At 37.8% G+C, this 19,628-nt stretch overlaps 1 protein-coding gene across 1 annotated transcript in view; it reads right to left on the bottom strand.

Annotated features, from left to right (window-relative positions):
* Positions 1-16,938, bottom strand: part of inpp5jb (inositol polyphosphate-5-phosphatase Jb) — a 46,249-nt gene extending 29,311 nt beyond the window's left edge. Inside the window, exons 1-2 of the mRNA XM_079815456.1 lie at positions 16,815-16,938; positions 7,977-8,482 (exon numbers count right to left, since the gene is read on the bottom strand). Coding sequence (XP_079671582.1) covers positions 7,977-8,476 — 500 coding nt within the window. The 5' untranslated portion in view covers positions 8,477-8,482; positions 16,815-16,938. The remainder of the gene's footprint in view (positions 1-7,976; positions 8,483-16,814) is intronic.
* Between the last annotated feature and the right edge of the window lie 2,690 nt (positions 16,939-19,628).

The following is a 19,628-nucleotide window of genomic DNA, read 5'->3' as shown; positions in this document are numbered from 1 at the left end:
AATAAATAATTAGCTACACATAAGAAATCACTGATCACAGATCAGAAGGAACTAGAGCTGCAACTAACGATTATTTTTTCTGTCGACTAATCTAACGATTATTTTTCCGATTAGTCGACTAATCTAACGATTATTTTTCTGGATTAATCTTATGCTTCTTTTTTTACTGATTATTGTATTTCAAAGAGGGTAGTGAATTTGTATATTATTTTAACTTGGAATCAATGAATGATGACAATATTAATTGTATTTCAGGAAGGGTAGTGTACATAGTATGCCATTTTATAATGAAATATATGAACACAAGAAGCTTTTTAAACATAATATATAATGATACTATTCATCATAAAATGTATACAGAGTAGGCCTAATTAGGAAAAGTTGTTTACTATAGTTGTTGAGTATGATTTACTTATTGATTTGTCAATAGTAAACGAAAATGCACTTGTATTTATCTGCAAAAGGTTCACATACAGGAGCTTTCAGCATAGTTTTAATATAGTATAACTAGTCTTCTATTTTGAAGATACATGTGCATAAACAACGACTAAAGCTGGCAGAAGTTTTTGCCCAAACTTCAGACACATTTATAAATGATTAAAGCTAGAGGCATATCTTAACTTTAATGTTACTTTAATCATGTAAACTACCTATATACAGCATGTTATTATGCATATGTGTTTGAGACAGAGGGGAACCAGGTCGCATTAACAGGAGATATATGCAGCCCATAATAAATAAAAGCACGAGACGTACTGGGGTCGGAGAAGAACGCCGGAAAATGTGACCGTCTGTTGCAATACACGCGCCACGGTTCAGCTGCACGAGAGAACCATGGAGAGAACACTGGCAGCAGGGTAGCCAGGTTTTCAGAACAAAACCCACCCATTCGTTACTCAAAACTAGCCCAAAACAAGCCCAATCGCGTTGCGGGGAGGTTAATATCGGGTAAATATCACATAGTTGGGATCGCTTCAACCCGCGGACATGAGACACAGCCCGCGGCAACAGTGTAGAAGCAGCCCAATTCCGCGGAAAAAAACGGGACTTGGCAACACTGATTGGCAGTGTGAAAGCTCCCGCTCTCCACGCGCACAGCTCCTGCTCTGCCACCGCGCGCAGTGTGAACCCGGCATTACAGAGCGAACAAAGCACAGTTTTACTCGGTTTCTGTTTAAAGTACTCCCACACTTTTGAATGTCGCGGTCTGGCTTTATATGATGATCATTTTCACTATGCCCAGGAGCAGAAGCTGCCATTATTCTAGATCTTCTCTTCCATTCTAGAACGTAAATAATGTGCCGCCGACGCGTCGACGCATTTCACGCACGTCGACGTATTTTCGTAGTCGACGTCATCGACGACGTCGACGCGTCGTTGCAGCCCTAGAAGGAACTGAAAAAGACTTCTGTTTTCATTTGTACATCCAAACACTGAGAAACTGCCAGCATTCACTCGTTCACAAGCCATGATCTCTCGAGCGCTTGCATGGGCATGCCAGATTCTCTGGGTGGAGGAAAGGGAGGAAACCGTTCCTGTTTGGACGTCAACACAGGAGACTTCAGGATCAGCTAGTCTGGCCTGTCATTTTCTCAAGGGCAGAGAAAGACAGCCACCGATCAAAATTTCTATCCACTTGGGGACAATATTCAGGCTAGGGGAACTCATATTAATGTTGAAAAACCTCATAAAATGAAAATTTCATGCCATGGGACCTTTAAATGTATGTATTAAGCACTATTTAGCATAATTTTTCATTGACAGTTATTTTGCTGAGTGTAAATGACATTCAGAAGGATTTTTTCCCAGCTGTTGAACGATAAAAGCAGCAACTAATCTACAGCGCTGGTGTGGATGCTAATATAGTTATCATTATAGTTGTCTTTATAGTTATCGCTGTTGGTGTGAACGGGCCTTAAGAGCACCAACACACACACTTACACATACAGTCCGCAAGCAAATCCTGTTTACTGTTTATGGGTGTGCTCCCAAGCAATTTTGCATTTAAAAGACGGCTAATAGCCGTCCAAACACAGCCCTGACGCCTAGGCTGTCAAAATTTGGGCTGTCAGACGTCTAACCATAGTCATCTAGAACATGAACATGTCAAAGAAATGAACCCAAACACCTTGTGGTCACTGTTGACTTTGCTTACATGATGAAATATCACACATCTCACAAGTTATTGATCATGTAACCAAATTCAAGTTTATTTTGGCTAGAAGGGGTTTACTCATAGCCGGACTATATCGGTCTAAAGTTAACCGAGACGGTGAAATGACGGCTATTGCTTGTTGGGTTCACACTTGTAGTTCGGTTCGCTTGGTCCGGACCAAAGATGAAACGTTTAGTCCTGGTCCGCTTAGTGTTGTTCACATTGGCATTTTAACACCGAACCTAAAGATACTGAACGTAAAGGCATAGGGATACGTTCACAACCTGATTGGTCGCTTTTATTTTGCGACTGAACATCCAAAACAATGCTGTGTGCTGGGCTAAATGTGCTCATTGTAAGTGCGTATTCTATATGATGGTATTTTGAAGACTCGTGAAGAGCTTATAAAATGTGTAAAGGAGTCAAAACAGGCGGTTCTGACGCCTGTACCGAACTGTGAACTTTTAGTGTCGCATCTTGTGAGATTATGTCCCGTTTTTGGTTTGTTTACATGTCTTTGGTCCGTGTTGCGTTCATATTTCATTCAAACCGCACCAGAGTTCGTTCGGTGACCACCAGGGTTCAGATTTATTCAAATGAACCGCTCTAACAGAGCAATCGCACCAGGGTTCGTTTTAAGCCAACCAAAATAAAAAGTGTGAAATAATCAGAAATAATCAGCAGGTATGATCAGGAGCAGAATAGAGTGCAACAGTCGACTTCTGGAGGTGGTAATTTCATCCATAATCTCCAAAAGAAATAGATTTTTAATGTGAGTGTAATTTTGAACTACATTTTGTAAGAACTCCTAGTGAAAAACTACACTACCCATAATCCAGAAGAGAGCTCCACCAATCTGAGAAGCTGCTGTTACCATACACTCAATGACTAAAAGTCAATAATAAAGGATTAATATTATAAATATACTTTCAGAAACAAGTTGAAAAAGTCCAACTGAAAAGGTAATATAAGGTAATAATAGGTAATATTTCAAAGTAATATAATTGCCAAAGCCAAACCATAACGTGATAAAAAAATAAAATAAATCAGTAGCGCAAAATTTATTTTGGAGGGCAGAAATCGTTGACCGAAATGGTGACTTTAATTAGCATTTGTCCGATGGGACATTTTGACTGTCAGTGTTTATTTGGAAAAACTAAAACGGGTAAACCTGTCAGCTGCTTGGATGCTAGTGCTGAGTTTACAGTATTGATTTCTCTTCTTCATTTTGATAAACAAAGATCTGTGTCGTTTTCAGTAAAACTCCAGTAAACATTATTTGTCGTGTGCATGCCATCCAATAATCACAACACTCATTGTGCTTTGTTACTTTTGATATGAAACAAAGTCTCAGCTTTCAAATTCTGTCAATGTTATAATGATATTCAAACAATAGATGCTTGTTTTGCGCAAAATTTTTCAACTAAACATCGAAATAAATCGAATTAATAAACTAAATTAACCATATAAACTAAATTACTGATCATTCACTTTTTTCCTCACCAGTCACTGTGGCTAGTGGTTTTCCAAAGTTGCTAGCCACTCAGAATTTTCACTGGCCACAATTTTGACATCCATACCCTGGGGAAAATCTGCCATATAGATATTTTTAATATTACCTCATAATTTGTCAGCAGGTTTATTAGGCTGCTGTCACTTTAAGACCTGACGCACGGATCCATTATACTGTTACACATGCGTTTTTGTGAATACTCTGCAATTTTGACATTATTTTGTGTGTATTTGACTGTTTTAGCGCAATAAGCAGCGAAAAAGAACTCAATTAAGTGCTGAGAGGCGGCTTTATGTGTGTGCACTTTAGGTGTTTCAGCACAAAATCTGCAGGAATGAGTCAAATTATGTGCAATACACTTAATCCCACCCCGAAAATTAAACCCTGTAACAGCAACAATATTCATCTGGAGCAAATGAAACATAGTGAGTGAGGGGAGACGGGTTTGTGTGTCACTCGCTGTTGGAGAGATGAGAGAGAGAGAAAAAGCAGCTGGTATTGTGTATCTATTCAGAGGAAAATGTTTTATTGGAATTGCTTTTCCACTGCTTGGTATGGCTCGGCTCAACTCGGCACGGCTCGGCTCAGCTTGGCTCGGCTTGCTTTTCCACTGCAGTAGTACCGCTTCAAGTGGGTGGGATTACGTTGTATTTGCGCTGAATCGTAAAACAAACGTGCAAAACAGGAGCAATGGAGCCTATCGAAGGAATGGTTTTCTTGATTCACGGCATGTGGATGTTTTTCACCGCACAACGAAAAAGTTTGTTTCAAAGGAGGGTGATGGCAGCAGAACAAAATACTGCAAAATAAACCAAAAGAGTATGGGAACTCCTGCAATAAAGCGCAGAAGATGACAGGCTTGCTCGACGGCGCACGAGGGTAAGCTAATCTTGCCTTTCCAAGAAAATCCAATGACGCTAGTAGTGTTGATTCTCTCTGACCAATCAGTGATCTGTAGTGTTTACACAGTGTTGTCAAAAATATCGATATTTCGATATGTATCGATACTGAAATATCTGAAACGATACGATACTCCTTTTCTACAGTATCGATACCAGCCGCGCTCTCCTCTCCGACCGACAGCGAGTTGACACGCACCCGCCTCCTCTCATTCAGTCCGGTTCAGTCAGACCCTCTGAACAAGGCGAACGCATGTTCTGCTGGATTTTCCTCATGACTGCGTACGGTTAAGTGTTGGTGTGACCGGTCACAATTTCACGCGGGATTGAACTTAACATTAATTCTACTTAGTCAAATACACTAAAAAAATCTCAAAGTCTCAATGTCCATCTTGGTGAGTATTAATGTAAACACAGTCGCAACCAGCTCAGGAAGAATGTGTAACAGGTACAGTGTTTGGGATCCATGCGTGCGTCGTAAATTATAATTTTATGTAGCCTATATGACAGACTTGTGCTGCACTTGTTGCACTGAACTAGGGCTGTGCGATATTGACGAAAAATGGGAAATGCGATATCCTTGTTAAATAATGCGATATTCGATATGCGATACGATATTGCTTTAACTGTGTAAAATTTATTTCTTTCCCCCACTGATATCTTTCACTTAAAGCATAACCGACTGTGTTTACATGAATACTCATCAACACAGCCATTTTGACATAACTGTGTGTGTATTTGACAGTTCGAGTGTGTAACAAGACACGGAAAGGGACAGTAGTTATTTATTATTACAAAAAGACAAACGATCACTTAGTGCTCTTGACTGATTAACTTGTGTAACTTTAATGGATTAATCTATATTTAATTTTTTACAGTGAAGATTATCCAAAGTTATTTAAAATTTGATTACTTTGGTTTTTTTTATTCAGTTTCTTACCTGAATACTGTTAGACCTACCTGAAAAAATAAAGCAGTCTATTTCATTTGTATCTTTATTCTATTGTATTAATTTGTGCAATTTTTTGTAATTTGTTTATTTGTTCTTATTTTATTACTGTTTACTCATCTTTTTAAATTCAATTTGAATCAAGCTTTCTTGTGCTGTATGTAAGCTATTGCAACACAATTACTTAGCAAATATTTGTGAGATAATTGTAATGGTAATTGATCAACATTTATATATTTCAATAGATGGACAAAAAAATAAATGATATTAAAAATATCTATTTGATAGTATAAGCAGCGTTTTTCCCCGTGGTATCGAAAATGGTACTGAATATCGATACTTTTTTAGGTATCGTATCGAAGTTAGAAATTTCAGTATCGTGACAACACTAGTTTACACGTCACATTTTAGTATCGGTATGGCACGCTTGGAACCCCAACCGAGATGGTACTGTTTAAGTGAGCCGTACCATGCAGTGGAAAAGTGCCAATAGTAGCCGCGGAGCGAACGCACAGAGTAGCATTATAACATAACTTTCAACACACTGAAATGTATCTAATATCATAAAACCAAGCGGCAACCTCCCGCAGTTTCTCTTGAAGCCAATACGGAAATGACATAAATTGCAATTCATCGACTGGCCACTAGGGACAGGCTCCAGAAGGAGCAGAATCTCATTGAGCTCATGTAAAATGCCCAACTTTACAGCAGATAAAAACATGTTTACAGCCTCGAACAAATCGTGGTTTTGGTCTATATGGCTAATTTTGCCCTTCATGACAACTGTGAGGGGGGTGATTTTTTTTTTAACTCATTCGTTAACATTATATAAAGCATTGAAGTTCTGCATAATTAAGGGCGTGGCCACTTTGAATGACTTCAGCTCCGCCCACGTCCCGCCTTTTTGCCCATTTTCTATTATCCGGGATAGGGATGGGCAACAGTGGTCGAGTAATCGAGTACTCGAACGTGACAGCGATCATCGATCATGAGAACGATGATCGCCCTGAAAAAAAAAAAATATTTGTCTCTTTTTTATTGGTTATTGCGTCGTTTTGCGCGGTACCGGAGGTCTGATTGGTTAGCGTTTTACAGCACGCCTCCAGACCGCGGCGAAATAAAGTGAAACTGAGGCGTGCACTGCAGTGATGTCTGGAATCACTGATCATTGAATGGTTAGTGCAAGATGTGCAGCGCCAATCTGTCATAGCCTACATAGCATTATAATGAGAACACCGTGGAAAATGCTGTAAATGATCTGTGCTAAGTTCCCCGTGTATCAGCTGATCCACAGAGAAACTAGCGAGAACACTCAGACTAGCGCGTGAAGTTCATGTGCGCATTCGCGTCCTTTTCTGCAGATGCACGTTGTAAGATTACTTTTATGTTTTCTATATCTGATTAATCTCATATAAAACGCGTTTGGTTGAGCTTAATAAGCTAGCAAAGCGCTGCCGTTATACCAGCTGTTCATTCTCTTCAGTTTCAGCTCAAATGCATTAATTCTCGAGCTCGACATGGTTTAGAGACAGAAATTCTTTTCAGATAGGCTATTTCTTTCTCAGAATCATTGACATTAGTAATGCAGCACTGCTATACTGTTCTCGTATTTTTTAATAGTAGACCTAGTTTATTTAAAGATGTTTTTCGTTATGAGTTTGAAAAAGCGCAGTGATGTCTGTAAACGCTTCGATCATGAATAATACAATTAAGTGCTTGATGTGCAGAGTCAATCTGTCATAGCATTATAATGAGAACACGATTTTAATAAAATGTTGTTTCTGTGTGCTTTCGTTGTCCGTGTATCAGCGTTGTTAGGGAAGAGCACATTCAAAATGTTCCATTTCAAACCCTTCGCCTGTAAAATCTAGCACGCTGAAGTTCACGTGCGCATTCACGTCCTTTTGTGTTGATTAATGTTGTAATAGGTTCATAATAATCTTCATATTAATATTGATATAGGGTGCGTTTGGTTGAGTTTATTAACCAGCTAGCAAGCTCTGCAGGGTGGTGTTATTTCACAGTTTCAGCTCAAAGGCAATGCTCGATACTGATTTGGTTATTTGAGACGGTCATTTTATAAAGATGTTTCTTTTTCAAAGACATTTATGCATCATAATCTAGCAGTTATTTTTTTTTCCATATTTTTTTACACTCTATGAATAAAACAACGTTACCACACATACACATGAGCGGAAGAAGCGGAAGCGGCGACTGCGGCAGAATAAAAGCTCCGCGAAATCAAGGCATCATCAAATTACGCCTTTGTTTTGAATAAGCGACCTCTAGCAGCGAAAAATTACATATTGTGCCTTTAATTGTTTATATACAACTTTTATTTGAGTGTTGATTATTACATTATTTGATTATTAAATACAATTAATTTTCGGTTTTGGTAAAAAAAAATTTACTACATCACAAAAAACACTTTCAGGGTGAGCTAAATTGATGAAATGGTACCTGAAATCCTCCACCACCTGCGACTGCGTGTCGGCGGTCCCCGCGACAGAAAGGGCCCTCTGCTGGTGAAACATATGATCTGTAGCTGGCGGTTTGTATGATGGCGTCTGGGGAAGCGAGGCGGCCCTCATCGAGATGTGGCTCCGAGCCACTGCAGTATGCCCTGAAATCTTCTGTCCAGCCACACTTGGAGCAACATGAGCAACACTGAGTTGAGATTGAGCTTCTGTCGGGTTACCGGAGTTGTTGGGGTCAGCCGGTTCAGCATGGCTGGTCATCTGATGCGGTTTAGGAGATTCTGGAGGTTTGGGATCTGATACGTCAATAGATCCTTCCACTCGCGGGGTCCTCTGAGGCCGTCTCGGCCTGGCTGGAGCCGCAGGTGGTGTAGAAAAGGCAGGAGATGATGTGGAGGACGTTTCTGCTGGTCCTTTTGCTTGCGCAGATGATGGCAGGTCATTATTTTTACACTGGCTTTGAATTTGCTGCTCGGGTTCCATCCTTATCTAGCAAAGAGAAGCAAAACGGTGAATCAATCAGCATCTGCATTTCAACTACCTTTACTTTTTAACTACATTTTGCCTAGTCCCAGACTAAAATGCATGTTTTAACTGAAAGCAACTTGCACTGCCATATCTTAAAATATGTCAATGCCATTGTTTTGTCTCAAGATGCACACCAGTTATGCACCAATGTAAAAATTTTGGTCGACATCAATAGCCGATAATTCTTTACATTTGAAAGCCGATAACTGATATATTGGCCAATAAATCGAAATCAAAATTTTTATATAATTTTTGAAAGCCTGATTACAAAAACAAAAGTCTCACCATTAAAAGCCATGTCTCAAACACACAATTATAATGTTTTTATTATAATTTTATGTAGCCTATATGACAGACTTGTGCTGCACTTGTTGCACTGAACTAGGGCTGTGTGATATTGACGAAATATGGGAAATGCGATATCCTTGTTAAATAATGCGATATTCGATATGCGATACGATATTGCTTTAAGTGTGTAAAATCTATTTCTTTCCCCAACTGATATCTTTCACTTAAAGCATAACCGACTGTGTTTACATGAATACTCATCAAGACAGCCATTTTGACAGTTCAAGTGTGTAACAAGACACGGAAAAAAGAACGGCTTGTGCGCACGTTTCTGTGTGTGTGTCAGACAGCGCGAGACTGCAAGGAGTTGTTTTTCGCAAGTTATTGTGTTTAATAACTCTTTTTAACGTCAAGCAAGTCACATAAGTAACAGTCGTGTGCTCAGTCTATTCTCTGCTATGCGTCGACCTAAAACGTACACTTTTCACAATGTTGAAGTAGCGTATTAAAATCATTCAGATATTGCGTGTCCTTGCGATATGCATATTGCGATATGTACATTTGCGAAATTTCGATAATTTCGATATATTGCGCAGCCCTACACTGAACCATATTTAACTTTTTTGATGTGATTTCAATCATATTTCAAGCAATTCAAAACCATCATGGCAAACAGTGTGCATCTGAAGTGTCTCAACTGAAGGAAATAATCCATTATTTATCGGTCAAATTATTGAGCCTTATCGGGCCGGTAATGAACCATTAAAAATTAACATATATCGGCCGATACCGATATATAGTGGCCAATATTGTACATCCTTAGTTTTATAAAGTCACGTTTATAAAAGCTACTTAAATGTCCTGATTGAACTAAATCATAATCCTGGCTTAATCTAAGCCTTGTTTGTGAAACCAGGCCTGAAAGCATTAACATCAAATGTGGCATGTCAAAATAAAGGCTGCTCATATTATATGAATGCATTTGTTTTCAGTTTGGCCATATTACACTATTCCCATTCATTTCCAAATGCAAAATGTGTAAAGTAACAGCACTTGTGTTATAAAGTAAACAGCAACCCCTTGTGAAAACAGAGTACATGCATTTAAAAAGATTACTTTACATGGAAACACTATGCTTTAAAATAATATACTTAAGTGCAAACTGAATGTAATGTTTTCAGACACTTAACTGCACGTCAATTGCAATTAAAAGAATATGTATAACACTGAACTTAAGTGTTTTTGACGTACTTAATCTTCACAGTAAATGTCAAATGTTCAAATGACAAGCATTTATGATAAATTAAAATGTACTTTAATGTCATATCTGTTGAAAGTTGCCATGTATTTAAATATATTTATAATTGAAGTACTGTACATTTAAAATATATGAACTTAAAATGTTATATCGTATAACACACTACAGTTCAAATTATAATCAAGTACTTTGCATGTGCTTTAGTCTGTTAGTCGACAGATCAAAATAAATGCACTTATGAATATTAAAGCATGACAAAAGATTATTAAAATGTAATGATTTAAAATATACTTTAAAGTAAAACTATTATATTATTATTAAGTGCACCTTTTAAAAGTGTACTAAAGTGTGTTAACAAAATAAAATCATGAAAGTGTACTATCTTTAAGTACACTTAAGTGGCCTTTTATTTAATTAATATTATATTGTCTGCAAATACATGTTTTTATGAAAATACAGTACTTTAAAGATTTGATAGAAGTGCACATTACGCATAATTAAGGGAACTTCTTTTTCACAAAGGACTGGCTGGGCAGCACAAATGTGCAAATGAGTTACACGCCATCCTGGCATGACTAAGCCATTAAAGGTCAAAGGTCAACGGTTAGGCAAATGATCCCTTTCGCTGGTCAGGAAAGTTCAATAACAGTTACTGGATACCTAGCATAGCGACGTGCATTGCCTACGTGTTTTAATGTGCTACATTTCTGTAATTCTCTTGGTTAATGTTTTTAGTTAAAACAGGAACTCACCAAAACCACATGAGTACTTTAGTGTTGTAATAACACTGGGTTGCATAATCTTACATCGCAAGACATTTTTGAAAGCATCTTTAACAGAAAATCTACCATTTTGTAAAATGTAATTTATTCCAGTGATCAAAGCTGAATTTTCAGCATCATTACTCCAGTCTTCAGTCACATGATCCTTCAGAAATCATTATTTCGCAACATTACTGTCACTTTTGATCAATGAAATGCATCCCTGTGCAATAAAAGTAGAATTTTTCTCAAAACGCAAGTACAATTCACAAGTAAGCACAATTTTAGAAAGCTACTGTTTTCAGCATTACTGTGTTACTTATTAGAGAGCAATATTCTGTATATGATTACACTGAAAACAGTTAATGTTTCATTTGTTGACATTGTGGCTGCGTCCGAAACCTGGAAAATGCTCCTATCTCCTGAGATACCTACATCTGATAGATTTTTGAAGGCAGCTTATATGTATCCTTCGCTGCCTTTGATATCCCACAATCCTGTGCTTTCCATTCTGTGAGAGTTGAGCTGCACTTTCAGAAATAAAGGTACAAAAGCTGTTACTGGGGCAGTACCTTTTCAAAAGGTACACTTTTGTTCCTTTTAGGTACTAATATGTACACTTTAGGTACTAATATGTACATTTAAGGTACCAATATACACCATTTAGGTACAAAAGTGTACCTTTTGAAAAGGTACCGCCCCAGTGACAGCTTTAGTACCTTTATTTCTGGGGGAAAAAGATGTCGTCCGAAAGTTGCGTTTGCTGGTCAGTTTGTGTGTAAATGTACGTTTTTTTAACCAACATTTTCTACTTCTGATGTCATTTCTAGCGAAAAATTACTAATGTAGTAATTAAATATGTGTTTAGTTCTCACCAAAGCGCTCTCTATTTTGCTGTAGATCATTAAACGGTTACACTGCCAAAGAAATCTGTCCGAAATCAGTTTCCTGAGGTGCCTTTGTCTGATAAGGCAGCGAGGCAACGAGCCAGCTGTCTAGGTTTTCGGACGCAGCCAATATCTTAAGGGTTAAGCAAACTACCAAAGCTCTTCCAAGGTGACGGGTCTCATCTCTAGCTTGGAGGGATTCTATTCTAGTGTGAGCTCTCTAAAATGACAGCTGACGGGCTGGACAAAACTAGACTAGACAACAGACACAGCTGTGAACGTTCCCTGCTCACAAGACAACACTGCTTTACTTGGGGAATTTATTTCAAAAACGCTCCTTGCTTTGTTGCAAACACCAAAAATGATGAATTGCTGTTTACTACAATATATCCATACACTGTAGTTATTAAAGCAACACTCAACTTTTTTTGAGAATAGGCTCATTTTACAACTCCCCTAGAGTTAAACAGTTGAGTTTTACCATTTTCGAATCCATTCAGCCGATCTCTGGAAAATGAAGTTTTACTACGATTTTCGAATTTTCTAGGCCGATTTTCTATAGGCCGATATGGCTAGGAATTCATCTCATTCCTGCGTAATAATCAAGAAACTTTGCTGCTGTACCATGAGTGCAGAGGAATAAGAGTATAGTTCCTCGCTTGTCTGGCTATCACCACACCAAGCTCAATTTAAGATTGAACATTGGTCTGGTGAGTCTGCTCTGTATTTTATACTGCACAAGAGGCGTGATCAATGAGCATAAATTAAATGACTCTGTAAGCAATTGGAGAGTCCTTCAACCAATCAGACCACAAGAGGCGTGATCAACGGGCAACGACCCATAGCTTCTCAATCCGTCATCGTGTTAAACCCGCCAATAGCGCGCCAGTCTGTGATTGGTTCCCGCAAAAGTGTAACAGAAGCAGTAGAAATGAATGTACAGGTTTCCAGACTGAGTTGCAGGGCGAAATCAAATCGCCGGCAGATCAGGCTGGGTTTACCCAGTCTAGCCATGTCGCCTAGAAAATCACAACTTTTTATTTTCCGTCGGTCTTAGTACATGATGTAACTACAGAAGAGTCACGTTTTAAATAGGAAAAATATCAAAACTCTCTGGTCATTTTTGAGCGAGATGCTAACGGTCTAATCAGATTCAATGATCTATGCTAAGCTATGCTAAAAGTGCTACCGCCAGACCCGGGGATCGGCTGAATGGATTCAAAAACGGTAAAACGCAACTATTTAACTCAAGAGGAGTTGGAAAATTAGCCTATTTTTTTTTTTTTTTTATTATTATTATTAACACCACACAGCTGCTTATACAAAGTGAGAGACAAGGCACAAACATATACACAGTTTGGGGGAGAAAATAAATAAATAAATAAATAAAAACAATATATATATATATATATATATATATATATATATATATATATATATATATATATATATATAAAGAAAGAAAAACAGCACAATGTATAGATATTATATTTTATACAGGTACTGTATAAGTTTAGGCAGTAGGTTAATCTAGTGTGATTTGTTATTAGTGACTTCAATATTTATTTATTGAATTATTTTTTATGAATACGGAGTCACTGACTGAGAAATCAATTTCGAAACAATTTAAAACAATCCAAATAATAATAATTGTAGTAAAAGTAGTTATAATAATAGTAATAATAATAGTAGCAATGGTAGTTGCAGCAGCAGTATTAGTAGTAATAATAACAATAACAGCAATAAAAATAACAATATTATTATTATTACGGTTTTTCTCAGTCGCTTTGGTACATTTCTCGAATCATCCTCGACATTTGCAAAATAGTAAGTGCATTTCTCAAAACAATTCGTACAAATAGCAAAACACCATGGATTACCTGCAAAAGCCAGTCTCTTGCTCAAAATCCTTAGTTCATCTCTCAAAAGTAAATATCTGTGTCAATGAACATGTCAGTGCCATCAGAATGACAAGTCCTTGTGTCATTGTGTACGGATAAGACGGTCAAATTGCTTAGTCATGTTGTCAATATAACCGTGTACACTGGAGGGATGTTCTGATGTAAATATGGCTAAAGTTTTGATGACAATTATTGTAAATTGTTGGTTACACCTTAGTGTATGTGGGAGTTTGATTGCAAAAGACTGGACAAGATTCACATTTACGCTTTTACTGTTTGTACTGTAATTTGTTGACAGACCATGTCATTGCGATACAGAAAGGAAAAGACAGCACTGCATAGCACAAAGAAAAAAAAGAAAAGTAGACATGTGAACGTCTAATGGAAATGTATAGAAATATGCTTGACATATTATGACAACTTGTTCAACCATTTTGCATGTAAAGACTTATGCTATGAACTAATGGCTAAATGTTGTGGGGGGTGAGACTATTCAACAGAGACCCATTATAATACCTTTTGATCAACATGACGTAAGCAACTGATAATGTAGGAAACAGCAGAGAATTGTACATAATCATTTGCATGGATGTACCAAAGCATTTGCAACTTGTTCAAAGAAATGAGAAACTGCTTTTTTGATGTGCACAAATGACACAATGATGTGAAGATTGAACAGGTAGTTTTGAGAATTTCAATTCTGATCTGAGAAATGTACCAAAGCGACTGAGAAAAACTGTAATAATAATAATAATAATAATGATGAATCAATTTGATAGTTTTTGGATACCTTTAATAAGGAATGTGACTGCTGTGTACTAGAAGTGAAAAACACCACTTTTAGGTCTTTAAATGTGTCATATTGATCACAAATTCAGTGTGGAGTACCTCAAGGCTCAGTACTAAGACCGTTGCTTTTCTTGTACATGCTGATGCTACCCATGGGAGATATCATTAGGAAACATGACGTTAGTTTTCACTCACTTAGTCTTTTAATCGAATGTTTAATTGTTCATCTTTCAATCATCATTGTATTGCATATCATTATATGCCCCCAACAAACAATGTATATGTATTTTATGTATGTAGGCTACTATACTGTTATAAAGAGCTCACGGATTTACATTAAAAGCTTCAGAATTTCATCTTACTTTTTGGACAAATTGCATATTTTTACTCAGTTTGCATAAAACAGAGGGGGTTTTTTTCGTCCTCGAGTACGAGCTTCATATTCTCACTAAATATGAGCCATAAAAACCTAATATATTAGACAAAACCTAAAACACATATGCAAACCTTTTGTTATTATTTTGTCTACAGGTTCAATTCTGTTCCATTTAAAATAAAATAAAAAGATTTTTCTGACTATTATTTCATGTGTCAAGCTTTACAGGGTTTACAAAAAATCACTAAAACCCACCATTATCACTCTCAATGATATCAACACTTTTATCCAAGACTGAATACAGCATTTATTCTGAAATGTGCATTTATTTTACACTAATATTCTTCTTTAAGGTATCATATACACTTTTTAGGGGTAAATAAGGTACAAATATGTAACTTTTAAAAGTGTACCACCGCAGTGACAGCAGCATTTAAAACCATAATAAAGGAGTTGAAATGTAATACACAGCCAGGGTAAAAAAGAACACACAAAGATTATTGGAGTACGTTGTAGAAGAAAACACTATTTATGTTTCTACACTAAATTGTTTTCAGTTTAAGCCAGAAATAAATGCAAAAATATTGATTCAAATATCTAACAGCCGAATTTTAAATATTTCAAGATAGTTATGTGTCTTTGTATTTGCACAGTAGTCATGGTCTTCACCTCGCTGTGCTCAGTGTTTTCCTGCCTGACCGGCTTTCCCTGTATTGACAAGATTGTTAGACACACGACTGGACGTATTTGCCTATCCGTGTGGAATATTGCAACGCATGTGACCAGCAGAAAAGCAAAATAGACAAAAATATAGAGTCCACCAAGCATGACCCCAAATGCAATGAGTCACTGTGTATGTATTTGATTATGTATACACACATACACCCACATGAAATTCTTGCAGTGAATCATTGTGTGTGCATTTGAATATGTGTGAGTATGTAGACAGAGACAGACGATAGAACGATAGAACGATAGATAGATAGATAGATAGATAGATAGATAGATAGATAGATGATAGATAGATAGATAGATAGATAGATAGATAGATAGATAGATAGATAGATAGATAGATAGATAGATAGATAGATAGATAGGCATGCATGTTTGCTGAGTGTGGAGAACTGCATAATTAGAAATGCTTGAAAAATTAGACGTTCATGGGGGTGGATAAGAGTCAATACTTCATTGCAATTGAGTGATTCATTGTGAAATCTAATCAAAATCCTTCCAAATTATTTAGCTAACTACACATGGTGCACTGTTGTTATATCCGTGATTTCATTTAGCCTAATATATCATGTACGGTACAAATGTTCTTATACTTTTGAGCCATGGTTTTACACAAAAGGTTAGATATGAAGAAAATGCTGAAGGTCACCTTACAATAATGTGCATTATGACCTACTTGTGTGTGTGTGTGTGTGTGTGTGTGTGTGTGTGTGTGTGTGTGTGTGTGTGTGTGTGTGTGTGTGTGTGTGTGTGTGTGTGTGTGTGTGTGTGTGTGTGTGTGTGTGTGTGTGTGTGTTTCATCAGAGGATGTACAAGAAGCTTTTGAACCATTCAGTATCTGATAGCGCTAATTACATTGCAAGCCTGTTTGTGGTGTTCTTTCAACCTCTGAATAATGCGCGCACACACACACACACACACACACACACACACACACACACACACACACACACACACACACACACACACACACACACACACACACACACACACACACACACACACACACACACACACACAGACACACACACCTATGCATTTATTAAAAAAATAGTTAAATTATAGTCAACACAAAATATAACCCAGGCAAAAACAACATGTAAACAATAGCCTACAGTATAACTTAAACACAACTGAAGTAATGTGAAAGAAACAGGGTAGCCTATATTCTAAATGTATAGGTGTTGTTATGGTAATAACATATGTTATAGCTTATTGCGTTATATTATATACAAGTTATTCATCATATCATATTGTAGCAATCATGCATATTACAGTGTTGGCATTAGTCTGTTTCTTACCCAATTTCCTCGACCAAGGCAGAACTGATGGTATGTTGACAGGAGATCTGATGTGCACCGCTGGAAACCAGACTTACTGATAAATATATTCAAATAGCATCAAAATAGCTCATCATCATGCGACAATATCGGCTGCTCTGATAAAGGTGAAAGCACAGATCCAGTGTGTCACATCAGTGCCCGTTCTTCATGTTACATTAACAGCGAAAGACCTTGAGGTTTAATGGAAGGAGAAAATGGGTCGCTGAAGGCGAGTGCATTTCATCCGCGGATGTCGCGGTGTTCTTCGACGTGAAGTCGTTTCGCGTTCAAAGCAAACTGTCTGTCAACGACGCGACGCGAATGGTCAGCGCTGTCCTTCAGAACTGCAGCTCGCGCTTCATGCACTTTATTGCACCAGAGCCGCTGCTGGCGTTGCTTTCGTCAGAGATTTAATCACCGCGGACGCAGCGCTCCTGTCACATGGTATTCCGCCGAAGCTCCGCTATACATAAACATTATTATTTGCATTTCCTCTTGCAAGACAGCAAAGGTGTTAAAGGGTTGGGTTTAGTTTTAGAATAGGCTTTGTCTCGGTGTAAATAATGAAATGCCGCATGAGAACGCTTTACTGTTGTCATGACAATCAACGTGCATTAAAAAAAAAAGTCAACATTAAGACGAGCACAATTAACAATTCAAATTAATGCAAGAATGAAAACCATTCGCAATTGCAGGAAGATAATTGTACGTTTTAAATGGCAAATGAATACAAACTTTAATGTTACATTATTAACGGCAGTGTGTAGTATTTATTTATGAGGAAAGGGCTTGGGTGCCGCGTTGCATTCTGGGACGTGGCGGCCATGTTGATGGCCTCGCGAATGTACAGCAAGTCGAACGAGAAGAAGCAGAATAGACCCTTTTCACAGACTGTGATGACACGTTTTAACGGTCATCAATATCGTAAATCCTGCAACGTTTTTTGTATTTTCATTTTAAAAAAAATATATGTACATTTATAACACTAATACTTTGTATTTTATTCCTTTTGCATCAAATTACAATAAAAAAAGTTACCGCTGCTGTGAGGCTGTTTAGTAATAGCGTCTATGGGAGTGATGGTAAAAATTAACATATTTCTCTCTTTTCACTGCCGTTATCAATCTCACTCTATTTTTTCCCTCTTTTTGAAAGTTGTGAAATCACTACTGTGGCGTTCTTCTTTTGCTATGTGAGCAAATGGGCACACAAAAAAAATATTCAATGTGTTCTCTCATTCACAGCTATAATATTTAACCCAACTATGACGACTTTCGCTCTGAGAAACCCGGAAATGTGAAAAGGGTCTATTGGGAGAAAGAAAAAATATGTTAAAATCCCGAAAAGGATGTGGAATTTACCGGGATACGTTAAATAGGGAAGCCAGGGACCGGTAAATGGACAAAATCGGAAACTATTAACGGTTTGGATCGACATCGGGAACGGTTCACACTCTCATCGACATCGGGATACTGTGGAAGCTTATGTTTGGTCGTCTTACAGCCGTGATCCAAGCGAGCCGACGACTCTTTGTTACCTCGGATACTTGGTCTCCGTGGTTGCGCCTCCAAGCAGGAAAGCAGTGGAAAGTTAATCCGTTTTCGACCTTTTTCCCATGGCGATTATGTGTTGCGTTGTTACACCCCACAATGCAGCAACGGTTTACCATGGTGGAAATAATAACGCCAAATTAATCAAATTAAGACACACGACTGAGAGGGAGTACGTCTATAAACTTGTAGCAGTAAAGGAGGCCATCAAAGTAATGACTTCACGACGCCCAAGCCCTATTGACACAAATGCAATATAATATGCATAACTATTTTCAGTGGTGTATAAAGACCTTTCATAATGAACCGTTATGTTTTTATTACCTTAGAATGAGCCGTTTTTATCTACACATAGGCTACACCGCGGGTCCCCTTAAAGTGAAATCGCCATTTTGAGCCGTTATGTTTCTACAGTAGCCCTAAACGGACAAACTTCTCTACAGAGTGCTATACTCTCTGCTCTCTCCGACGACTAGGTACATTTTTGTCCTGTGACGGCTACCATAGCTTCTCTACATGCTTCTAAAGGGAGGGGTGAGCGGTGGGCAATTGTAATTCACAACCTCACTGCTAGATGCCACTAAAATGTATACACTGCACCTTTAATGTAATATTGGCTGCATCCGAAAACTGGAAAATGCTGCCTTCAGAGGACACATTTCAAGGTAGGAAGGCATCAAGGCACGTCCGAATCTAATGTTAGCTTCACTTCCTGTCTCCAGAGATACCTTCATCTGATAGATTTTTGAAGGCAGCATATATGTATCCTTCACTGCCTTTGATATCGCACAATCCTGTGCTTTCCATTCTGTGACAGTTGAGCGGGGAAAAAAAGATGGTTGCGTTTTGCTGGTACAGTTTGTGTGTAAACGTTCCCTTTCAGTCGGTCACGTTCGACGTACACATACGTAACCGAGACGTTTTTTACCAACATTTTCCACTTCTGATGTCATTTCTAGCGAGAAATGACTAATGTAGTAATTAAATATTTGTTTAGTTCTCACCAAAGCTCTCTCTATTTTGCTGTAGATCATTAAACGCTGCCTAAAAAGTATGTCCGAAATCAGTTTCGTGAGGTGCCTTCATGCACAAAAGCGAGTCAGTGCCTAGGTTTTCGGAAGCAGCCGTTATGTAATGTTGCACTGGCATGGTTCAAATCATTGCTTTTCACCTTGTACATTCCACCCTTGGGAGATGTATGGCGTTAGTTTTTTAATGTTACACTGATGATAATCAGCTCTAT

Source organism: Gobio gobio (assembly GCF_949357685.1).
Source record: "Gobio gobio genome assembly, chromosome: 4".
NCBI lineage: Eukaryota > Metazoa > Chordata > Actinopteri > Cypriniformes > Gobionidae > Gobio > Gobio gobio.
This window is presented reverse-complemented; position numbering and strand designations above follow the sequence as displayed.